The sequence below is a fragment of the Acromyrmex echinatior genome, chromosome 3, assembly GCF_024713525.1.
Source record: "Acromyrmex echinatior isolate Ae372 chromosome 3, ASM2471352v2, whole genome shotgun sequence".
Classification (NCBI taxonomy): Eukaryota; Metazoa; Arthropoda; class Insecta; order Hymenoptera; family Formicidae; genus Acromyrmex; species Acromyrmex echinatior.
Window position 1 is genome coordinate 15,717,945 of NC_141854.1, and position 12,179 is coordinate 15,730,123.

Below are 12,179 nucleotides of genomic sequence, written 5' to 3' on the forward strand. Positions count from 1 at the left end.
CCGCCCTGTTTCGAACACTGCCACCCGTTCCGAACGTTCTATTACAGGGACAAGCATTGCGGCTAATGCCGTCCGGTCGTAAATTATGTGAAAGCGATAGACGACGGCCTAGGTAGAGCTGCACCTGTATGGTTTTTCGGATACATATACACGTAAACGCGAGTAAACACATGGAGCTTTCTCGGTGTTCAACCGCAAACCCAACCTGCAAGGGATTTCGAAAGGCTCCGACTGCGATACCTGCTGGATCTAACCAACCGGATCGAGTCATCTGGTTACGAGAACGAACCGATAACGAGCGATCGAACGTTTGTCAATCCTATCCGTTTGTCCACGCTTCGATCATCCTTCGATCGCATTCAACCCTCGACAAACCCTTGAATTTCTCAATCAACTTGAAATTTCAGTAACGTAATGTCTATGTTCTTTTGTTCCCGCTAACATGATTTTTACTCTGCTTTAAAAATCTGCCGACTCTAACAAAAATGATCCAAATATATAAAACAATTGATTGTTTTATTTTAAAATTTACTTATCTAGCATAAGATAACAATTGACTAAAAAAATAAAACAAAATTATCTTATCATGTGCAAGGAAAAATAAAGCTTATCATATATGTTTTTAAGAAATAAAACTTGGTAGAATTATTAAAATCGTATAGCATACCACGGCAATCAGATTACATCTTTATGACTTACGAATAATCGACGTGCCAAGTGTCTTTGAAAGGACAATTAGATGATAATCGGTAGTGATACCCGTTTGATTGCGCGAAATCGAAACTGACTCAGAGACGAGGTCGGAGAAGAAAAAACAGACAGCAAAGGTTGAGCAGGTAAGAGATGGTCTAGAGAGCTCTTGATCTTCCGGGGCAATTAAATGAATTTCCACTCGGTTGGAATAGCAAACGTTTAGACGGCTCCGCCGCGTAAGATATTCCGGGAAGCTCTCGGGAATATCAGAGACGTAATATCAAGAAGGAGAAGCGGAGGCGTAGTTTGTGGGCTAGAAGTAATACATGGGAACCTGGCTCACCCTGTTCCGTCTGTCGCAGTCAGCCTTCCTGCTCGTCTTGCCTGCTTGCCTGCCTGCCTGCCTGCCTGCCTGGTTTGCCTGTCCGTCTGTCTGTCTTCTCCATCTGTCTGTCAGCATGTAAACCTGTCTGTCCGTGTTGCCGCGTGTCGCGAATCGATTTTCGAGCGAACAATACACGGTCGTACAGATCGACTCAATTCCTTCTTATTTCCTCACCTCATTTCTATATAACACAATATAATACATACTGCAAAATTCCATCCTTTTTTAAGACGTATAAAAAAACTCGAAACTTTTTAGTCTAACCATCGTCCGAAAGTGATAAATAGATGATGCTTTTATCTAAAGAAATCATAAAGCATAATACATAGTTCATACTTGCAGTAGATATATCTAAAAGCAAACTGACACAATTAATCCGCCTAATTCCATCAACCGCGCCATGTATTTATCTAAGCTTTACATAATAACGCAAGTTATATCTTTACGGAAACACCTGCAGAAATAATATATAGCACAGAGAGTTTACAAATATCTATTTACATTTAATATTATTGTTCTATATATCTATTTTTACTCAAACGTCTATAACATATAAAAGTAGATGTTCGGTAATTTTCTACTGAAAATATATAAATTAATTAAAATATGGTTTATGTGATGATGTGTACAAAATGGAATAATAAACTAGAATAATCGTACGATAATTACAATTTCATGTTACAGAACCAAGCATGTATGCAATAGACTGTGATATTTATCTAAGCGACGTATTAAAAATAATGCAAGTTATATCGTCGCTAATACTTGGAAAAGGGTGCAGAAATAGTACACTCCGCAGTTTAGAAGTAATACACGAGAACCTGCCAGGCCGTCTGTTTGTACCGACCGCTTACTTGTCGTGACCTGCGTGCTATCTATCCGTGTCGGCGTGTAAACCCGCCAGTCTGTCTGTCTACTGCTTGTCGCCAACCAGGATCGATTATATAACTAACGACTGGACCCTATGTTTCTATATCCCTTTATATTACTCTTTAATAATACCCTACGCTGCTACATCCTCGCACGTGTCCTATTTTTTGAATTATATTATTCAACTAAACTTAAAACAACAAATCAGACATTATCCTACTATCTGAATTTATAAATGCAGCTATCATTAAAAATAGCATCTGTAGAAATTTATTAATAGAAATTTGTTGCAGTGTTCCATTTGTCACGTCTGCCTAGCTGTTCCCCTCCCCCCTTAATCAAATCTTAATGAATAAATTATATAATAATGCGCTATTTATGCGCTCTCAAAGTCAGCCAACAAAATTTTTGCGCTAATTTCGTTTAGCGCAAAAAATTTTTTGTGGGGGCTGAGTAGGCAGTTAGTTAATAATAACCAATTTGGAAAATCAAAAACATAGGATAATGATAGGATTTATGCGCTTTCATATTCACATAGTTTTAATTTTTGCGCTCTTAAGGCATTTCCCTCTTGTTTAAAAGCAATTTCGATTTTTGCTCTACAATCCTTAAGGGATTTCCCTTTTGAAGCAGACATATATTCATCCCTGAATCGTTTAAAATTGTAAAATTACGCTATCTAACTATGCAAAACATATCTTCGATTTATGTGCTACTATTTCCAGTTGCGAAATTGGTTGGAAATTTCGTAATTTTCGTAATTTTGCAATTTTAAACGATTTAAGGATAAATATGTCTGTTTGCTTCAAGAGGGAAGTCCCTTAAGGGATGCAGCGCAAAAATTGAAACTATGTGAATATGAAAGCGCATAAATAGCGCATTATTATATAATATATTCATTAAGATTTGGTTTAGTGGGGGAGTCAACCAGATGTCCATTTGTCTAGCACGATTCACATAGCAATAATAGCAAAGCACAACTCTACTCATAATCTATTTTTTCTTGAAACGTAAATTTGTAATATTTTAAAAGGTCTATGTACCACATAAATGCTGAATAGTTTATTTTGTATACCCTGCATTTTTCAAGCATCTAAAAAAATCGTTTCTCTATTTCGTCTATACACTGCTGTCTATACTCAAGCCTACAGCTCTATAAATATACTTGCTTAGCGACTAATACTCGTGATTGTCTTTTTGCTATCGTTTTTCGTAACGACGACGCGAGTATGTGACGAATTCACAGTATGCCAACGGTCACGTGCCACGTAAAAAGTCAGACGAGTAACATGCTTTGTGTGCTCTTATCAAAAGACAAGTGGCACGTCTTCATCAAAGTGACACAATAATGAATAGCTAACATCAAACAGTTCAAACAAAGTAATTCTAATAAATTTCTTTGCATATAAAACAATAAGACAAATAATTCTTCGAGCTACTTATTGCACATCAAACAAATATAATTGTATTTAAGTAGTCGTATCTAAAATACTTGAATAGAGTATAGTCTTCTGTTTGCAATTGCTAATTAGCAAAAATTAATATTACAATCTAATTAAGACTCAAACAAAAATATTATTATTAGGAACCAAAACTTTGATCGAATGGTCTTCGTTTATTAACATTAAATATTTTTCGGTCGATTTTCACTAGTATTGCTAATTATAAAGATATTTGACAATGTATGTTAGCTTCAGTCATCTAAATAGAACATTAAATCTTAATTTTCAATTAATTTTAAATGAACTGTCCATCTACCGATAGAGCAATTTAAATCAATCGTAACATGTTATGCAATCTATTTCAATATTCATATTAATTTCAGTTAAAAATTGAACTGACAGACTAGCAATTAATTTGTCCGTAAGAGAAACCTAGTCATGTTGAGTTTTTCAAATTATCTTGTACATCGACGGTAGTACCATGTATAAAGGTGCTTCAGATGAAGAAAAAAAGAAAAAGAAGAAAGCCACCGAACAAGAAGCCCGTCTTTCCGCATTTTAATCTTCCTAGGCGAGAATATTGAAAAATTCTGCGGAAAGCGAACGCTGAACACCTCATCCTATCAGACAGGTACATCCTGTCGAGTGTTCCATTAGAAAGGAGAAGAGAGAAAGGAGAGTGAAGACGAAGGAGAGGAAAAGAGAAAGAGATCTCGTAATCGTTGGCGGGACGATTCCGCTCACGAGCGCATTACTCCGCTCGCTCTCGTCGTCGCGCGTTCCGTATTTTAGTCGCGCGTTAACGGACGCGACAGGTGCAGCCATAGCCGACGACGAAGACGACGAAGACGACGACGACGACGACGACGACGACGACGACGACGACGACGACGACGACGACGACGACGACGACGACGGCGACGACGACGACGGCGACGACGACGACGACGACGCTGGCGGCAGCAGTAGCAGCAGCAGCAGCTGCTAACTATGTTTTTCGTGTCTACCAGCGTGAAACGCGACGGCCCCTTCTCGCTCTTTCACGCGATTTTCCAATCTCTCCTTGCCAGTCGCGGAAATACGATGCTATGAATTCCGCAAGAATCTGTGATGTTATACTGTACGTTGACCGACCCAGGAAACTGCTTTCTCGCTTCGAGCTCACATGCAGGACAAAACTTGCACTCTCATTGCGGCAAAGTAGAAATTATTGGATGTATTTCCATTTTTTTTTCCGTTCACAACTTTTATGATGTTATAATGATTTTATCTCGCAACGTATTTTCACATAACTCCGATATTACACTGATACGATACCAATAACGTCATCATTTAATTAATAAAATTCAATAAAGTGTTGGAGAAAAAAATGTTTTAAGTGTTGTAAGTGTTGTATTAAAATTATGGTAAAGCAATAATCAATCATGGTAACTGGCGAGTACAGTATCAAAAATAGAATAAAATCGTAACTGAATTTTCAAACGCAAATCATAGCGATGGTCAATCTGTCCCGAATTCCGAGTGTTCTAATTTCCGTATTTAAATACCGAAAACGAACGAGCGATCGCGCTGGACCGCGATTTCGACGATCCGACGAGTCAATTTAATTCGGAAAATGAAACAACATTGGCTGTTTGATTTATCTCATGCCGACCCTGTCCGCGCTTTTGAAATACAGCGAACTTATATCACTTTCGAAATTAGAGTCTCGCATAATGTTGATATAATATTCCGCCACGCAAATATTAGTAGTTCAAACATTAAACTTGCACACGGTAAACGTCGCTTCGCCGCAACGATATTAACATTTCGGTCGGCTTTATTAAGCGGCGCAACAAAGAAATTTTATCGCATCGCCACCTGTTTATTATGCTCTCAAACTGCACCCATTTTATTTTCATCGAATTTTCCTAGCCGTGATCGCGCACCGATGCGCTCGCAGCACAGCGTCCCCGGTATTATCGCCCACGCTCGACCGTCACGTTTATCAGCGTGAGAACGGGTTGTTATCGTGTGCCCGGCGGGAGCGTATATACGGTTCAAAAAGCGGCAGCAGGAAGAAAGAAATACCATCGGCGACGGGCCGTGACGAACCGATAAAACATGCGTCCGAAGTCCACAATTTCTGGGCATGGAAGTGAGACGTCACAACGTAAAGATGTCAAGATTTAATAGAGCACCGCTACTTCTATTCATTCATTCGTTATCGCTCGTGAAATCCGAGTACCATTATTTAAATAACGCCTTCGTCACAATCATTCTCGAAGAGATATCGGTGTCGATATCCGCGGTGTTCAATATCCTGCGTAAAAGTATTCGACATCGATATTAAATTTCAGCCTCGCTGGTCCATACTCGCCGACATCTGCGCCCGAGAAATGGCCGACGGCCGTTCCCGCCGCGCGTAAAACGCTCGACAGCCGAATTAATTGAAAGTTTTAAGGTAATTGGAATCGATAACGCGCCGAGGGTTGAATAAGAGCTCGTATGCGAAGGGAAGGTTTCGCTAGAATCGAAGCCGAGAGGAGGGATGAAAGACAAAAGCGCGGGCAAGGCTTACTCCCCGAAGTGGCGACGCGTCGAGAAGAACTTGGCTGCATCTAACCCGGTCATATTCCCCTTTAAATATAGGCTCCGACGTCGATGTACGACCGCGCCGCCGCGCCGCCGCGCCGGTCTGGTCTAGTCGGAAAGCGCAGAACGAGACGGCGATTAAACTGGAGGTCCACTTTAATATCGCGTCGCGCCGCCCGCGTCCCAATCGGCCTAATTGGAATCGAACGTGCGAATTTCGCGACGGCGGATGGGATCGTAATGTCGAACGTAACGTCGCGTCGACCTACCGAGAACGATTTTAACGATCGCCTCGAATCTTTTTTACGTGTCGTAACCACACTTCTACTTCGCTTCTCAATGAAACGCGTGTATTGAAGCCCCGATTTCAAATTTTAATAACGAGATCTTTAATCCACTTCGGAGATCAAATTTCTCTCAACTAAAATATCATGGCATGAATGATTTCGAATTTATATATCGAAAGTAAAGAGTTTTCAATGAATATATTCCGTACCTTGCAGTCAAAGACTATTATCATACACGTAAATTTCGAGCATTTATTCTTTTAGAAATCTCAGTTTAATTATCTCAGTTTAATTCGTCGTTAAATATTAACAAGTTGAAAGGAATAATAGTCCTCGGAGTGTCTATTATTAATTTCTAATTCAATCAATATCGTAAAATCTGATGTTAAAATTAACCTCAATCGCTCTATGCGAAAACGACTGAAAACACTCTGATCATTAGCCAGCAGCCATTAATTATGAAAAGGAAGGAATCATCATTTAACGTTCTCTTAAAATAGTGCAAGAGTAATTTTCATCAGTTTGCCCAAGTCAGATAAATGGAAGTGAGAAGAGTAAAATAAAAGAATCTATATTCACTGCGGCGCGAAATTATAGACGCGGAATCAATTACAAATCGATAAAAAAATGTTCGTCACGTTTTTGTATCGCTCCCTACTACACGAACTATGTTTTTAACGAACGAGAACAAAACATTACGCTTCGCGGCAGTTCGATGTAACACAATAAATACATTTGAATCCTGTTTGTGTGTAACGGAGGAAGGGCCAACATGCATGTGTTATATCGAGTAATCCCGCATGAAGGTAAAATCGTATTTCGTAACTATTTAGTTTAGAACGAAAATTACGTCATGTTGCTCCAAAAATTGAATTCTCGTAATAGCGTATTGTGTACAATAGCATCGCAAAACGTAACTTATTTTTTCTTTTTAAATATTTTTTAAAGAGTATTCTAGTATTTAACTACGTACGTTGCCTGTACGATTATTTTTTTTACGAAATTAATAAAAATGGCACAACTTCAGTGCATAATATGGATACTAACGAGATATCTATTATTCGTTATTATTTAATAATTTACAATTATTATACGAAATAAATCCTTTTTTAATATTAATTCCTAAAATATCTACAATAGTTTACCACTTTTTAATATTATAAAACGAAATAAAATGTATCCTCAGATATAACTTAAGATCAGAGAGGAAGATGAAGTTTTAAATCATGTAACATTCTCGAACGAGAAGATACTCGACAAGCAACAGTCATCTCGTCATGACGTTGAAACATGGAAACGCTTACGGATCACATTTATAGTCATTAGTGGCTTCTTGTGCAAAGTAAGGATGGAAGGAGAGAAAGAGGGGAGGGGAGGGGGGTGGAGGGAAGAAGGGAGCGAGAGAGAAATAGAGAGAGAAAGAGAGAGAGAGAGAGAGAGAGAAAGAGGGGTCGGTCGTACAATCCTCCTTCATTTCGCAGCGCGTAATTCTTGCAGTTAACATGACAATAGATCCTCTCTTATCGGGCGTATACCGGTAGAACGAGAAAGGGACTGCTGCAGGAATAAAAGCCATGCAGCAGAATCGATGCAAACGCGCGCGAACGACTCGCTTGGCGCGACCAGACCAAACTTATGTCCGTGTTCTCCGTCCAATCCGTGAAATTAATCTAGCTTTTGCCCAGAGATACCCATCCGCGCCAAGGGAGGAGCGATAAGACGTTGGAAACGGCGATAGCCACTCTCCTTTATTTCCCAGTCGAAAAATGAGCCTTTATTTCATCGGCGAAATACGAAGAGAGCAGCCTTTCTGGCACCTAAACGGCGCAAGAAACGCGACAGACTCTCCATGAGAGAGACTTTGGGAACCACGGCAAGGCAGTCGAGGTCCGGTGTATGTAATGCAACGGTTTATTGCTAATATTTCTTCGGGGTAATATCGGCGTTCCCGAGAGTGCTTGGCTTTCTCTTATATACCGCGGAAACTTAACAACGTCTCGGTTTCGAATCCTTAGTATTACTCGCACACGCATCTTTCCGTAGAATACGGAGATGTTTTTATCTTTTTGCACACAAATTACTGCGCAAAGATCTTCCGTCTAAAAAAAAAAAAACGAGAGATCTCTTTTGCAGTAAAAACATCAATATTTTAAATAGATGTACCAATAAGTTAATGTTTCACCAATGTTTCATGTAACAGATATATTATCGGAATTTTATTTCTCAATTTAATTTCACATAGTTGTAGTAATATATTCGCAAGAAAAATGTTATGTTATTTTATCGAATCAAGATTTAATCGAATGAAGATTTAAATACAAAACAAAAGTCAATTGCTCTAAATGTAACTTAACTCTTTGGATCAGCGATGCCGAATAAAGTGAGTTGAAATTTTTGCTAAAGCAGAATGGTGAATTTCGAATTCGCGTGAGAACGTTTATGTATCGCTGACTACTGGCACCTCTTCTAGACCACCTTTGTATAAACGCTATGGCGCATACTCGCGCGCCCGCCCGTCGCTCCATTCATTCGGAGCGATTAAACGTAACGAGCGCCATTATTGAGGAAGAACGTGCGAGGAACGGAGAGGCAAAGAAACGACCAAAGTTCGACGGACAACGCGGCCTTTCAGGCACTACCCGCGACATTAATAGCTTCCAGAATTAAATGTGGCTCGGCCCTGCTTGTCGCGACTCACGCACACGATTGTACACGGAATACACGTACGTATATGTACACGAGTATTTCTCTATCTGAAAACGAATCGACCGTGAACGCGTCTCGAGAATATTCGGATAGTATGGCGACAAGCTGCTCCCTCGTGTGGATGTTATCTTTTTGCCACTTGCTATCTAATCGGGCTTTCGACGTATGCGTATATTCGTGACCGAGTCTAAAAACGATAGTACGCATAAGGCGAAAATTTACAATCATAGTCACAAGAACGAGTTCACCATGTGCTACTAAAACATGTAATAGGCAATAATTAGATTATTTTTTGACAGATTTAGAACAGATCTCCTTCAGCGATAAATGGAAAACCCAATTACGTACCTAAAAATGGATCTTTCTCTTTAACAGAATTTAATCGAGTTTTCTTAATCAAGAGAGATAAGATTATTTCAATAATTAATAGAATATAGAAATGTGTCAGGTAATCTTATAACGCTGATTCCCAGAAAGGATAGAAATAATGTTTTAATAGTTTAAAATTATAAATGTTAACAAGTTATTATTTCTTATACAATACAATAATAATAATGTAATGACGACTAATGTGAATAATAAATTTGTATGCATACTTCAACATTAATACTGCATGTTAAATGAGCAATTCCAAATGTTTTTTTTATGATTTAGAAAGAGTTTTTGGAACCGCCATAAAATATTCACAGGTTCATTTAACGTGCAACTTTTCTGGCAATGTAAAATATTTAATGCAAATTTTCGCATTAAACTTTTTATTAAAGTAAAATTTTAACACCACGCGACAATAATAGGTACTAGCTTCAGTGAAAGCGTTATTCATCAGTCGTGAAATCTGCAATTCCGTTTGAAAATATACAATAGGCGACATCGCAAAAAGCACTATGCGTTGTTCTGCTAATCTTCGCTTTCATGTATAATCCAAGATAAGTAAAAGAAGATAACAACGAAGTTTATTGCAGAAAAGTGTATCAATGTTACACCGGCATATGTACTCACAATTACGCGACTGCCGCACCCTACGTGTATCACGTATATATATATGTGTGTATGTGCGTGTGTGTAAACATAGGCACGTACCTCCTCGCTTTATCTAATCGCGAGCGTGCGTGTATAGGTGCTATCAGACAATACGGCACCATGCGACGGCGGTGCGGGCGAACGTCGAAGCTCAAGGGTCTCCTTCAATTTTTACATAATGCTCGTTGCCCTCCCCGAGCCAGTCTGATTTATTGACGATGTCGATTGGTACTCTCGCTCCCCGCGCGTTGAATAATTGTCGCTATTAATAACTGCGAATTCAATTCTCCGGTTCAATATCTACCGAGACGCGCTCGGAAGACGGCGAGCCGCGCCCCCGATGCTCTTCTCTCTCTCCCTCTTTCTCGCGTTCATTTAATCGCGCCTTGCCTCGGGAACGCGTACGAGAGACGGTATATTCTAAAATCTATAAACCAGCGTTTCCCCCCCCCCCCTGAGGGCCGATAGCGCGCCGGATCGACGATAAGAGACTTATTACCCATCGTAAATTACAACCGGTTCCTTATCTCGACCGCGTGGCGTTGCAAATTATCGGCTTTGTATCGAGAGATCAGTCGGAAAACGCGGACAGAAAAGATCGATCGACGATCTCACGACGTATACACGTGTGATCTATTTCGATCGATTGCAGAATGGAAAGAGGTGTTCAGAATGTGCTTAATGCCGAAGAGAATGACCTACAAAACGCGCCTCGACATTCACAGATATTCGCAATTGCTTATCGATAATCTTCTTAAACGTCAATTTCAAAATCACCCGTCTATACTCCGGTGTAAAATAAACCCGATATAATCTCGTCTTCCAACTTATAATATTATTTCAATAGCATAGAGAGATCAAAGTACACGACGTCTTATCGAATGGAATCAGAACCGTTTTCCTTGAGACTATAATAAAGACGATACGAAGGATAATCCTATCTGTTAACTGAATTCATCACGATACAATTACCGATATTTCGTCATTGGAAAGGCAAAGCTTGCTTCTATATTATCTCATAAATAAAGATGAGACAAATAATATTCAATTACAATATAACTTCACTTATCTCACAGGATCGGAATCAACTAAGAAGAGCTCTAATGGTAAGAGAGCCCCCGTTCTACGCTCATCGATGCGAATACGTTACGATAGAGTTTCACACTTCATCGGGATAACAGAGATAATTCTCTCGTTGAGTTTACCGAAGGTGTCAGATAAGTGAAGGCGGAGTTTATCGGCCGACGATTTCGCTCCGCGCGAACGCGCTCGTTACGCGCGAGTACGAAAACTCGATTATGCAACGGTTCGTTACCTTGATACTGTCGTAGCAGGCGGTCACCCGTCCGTTCTGCACCTCGACGTTAGCTGGTGGATGGGCGAACTTGCACTCCGTGTCGGGCCTGGTGCACTTGTTGCGCTGGAACTCCCTGCAAACCTCCAGTTGCAGCCACCGCGAGTCCTTGCCGTTCAGTAGGTTATTCATGCTGACCATTGCCATTCTTCCACTCCTGGAAGATCGAGAGTCCCCGCCGTCCGTTGGCCTCTACCGTGAGAGAGTAGTAACCCGGACTCTCCTCTCTCTTTCTTTCTCTCTCTCTCACTCTCTCTCTCTCTCTCTCTCTCTCTCTCTCTCTTTCTCTCTCTCTCTCTCTCTCTCTCTCTCTCTCTCTTTCTCTTTCACTCTTTCTGCCGTTCTAAACTCTTGCTCGTGATGATCGGCTCCTTTTCTCCGGTCGCGTACACACGCGTCAACTAATCTTGTCAAGGATATAGACGTTTCGGTTTATGGAGTACGACCACCTCGCGACACGAACTCGTCGGCACTTGTTCACGGGATTTCGCCAAGTCCAGTACTGAACCCTTTCGTTCCACCACTTTCGCCACCTCGTCTCGTCAGCTTCTCTCACCACTCGCTCATGTGCACACGTTCACCCCTTCCTCTCTCCCTTTCTCTCCCTCTCTCCCTCTCACCTTCCTCTACCATTCACACACAAACACACTTTATGCGAAATCCCGCGTGTGCCTCAGAGTCATGTAACTACTTGTGACTGTATACCTTACGGCAGAAGATCTCTCGTTTAAGTGCGATGCGATGATCTTAGTGTCCCATGTACACGATGATCCGCGTCTGTCTTCCTGTGCGTAGATCTTCCGCGTGAGAAATCACCGTGTCTTGTAATTTCGTTCTTCCTCACCTCG

The 12,179-nt window shown here is 40.5% G+C and overlaps 1 protein-coding gene and 1 long non-coding RNA gene across 11 annotated transcripts in view; both read right to left on the bottom strand.

The window, feature by feature from the left end:
• The window catches only part of LOC147910277 (uncharacterized), a 67,435-nt gene extending 56,149 nt beyond the window's left edge, over window positions 1-11,286 (bottom strand). The window contains exon 1 of the long non-coding RNA XR_015544630.1: window positions 1,037-11,286. This is a non-coding gene — a long non-coding RNA (uncharacterized LOC147910277). The remainder of the gene's footprint in view (window positions 1-1,036) is intronic.
• LOC105149425 (uncharacterized) overlaps window positions 1-12,179 on the bottom strand; it is a 375,771-nt gene that overhangs the window by 341,065 nt on the left and 22,527 nt on the right. For 7 of the 10 annotated variants that reach the window (XM_087404722.1, XM_087404723.1, XM_087404728.1 and 4 more), the window contains exon 2: window positions 11,293-12,179. This exon is cut by the window's right edge and continues 1,625 nt beyond it. The exons of 1 other annotated variant lie outside the window; for it this stretch is intronic. In XM_087404722.1, coding sequence (XP_087260848.1) covers window positions 11,293-11,478 — 186 coding nt within the window. In that variant the 5' untranslated portion in view covers window positions 11,479-12,179. The remainder of the gene's footprint in view (window positions 1-11,292) is intronic. 2 more of the 10 variants (XM_087404721.1, XM_087404720.1) reach the window with 2 other exon arrangements.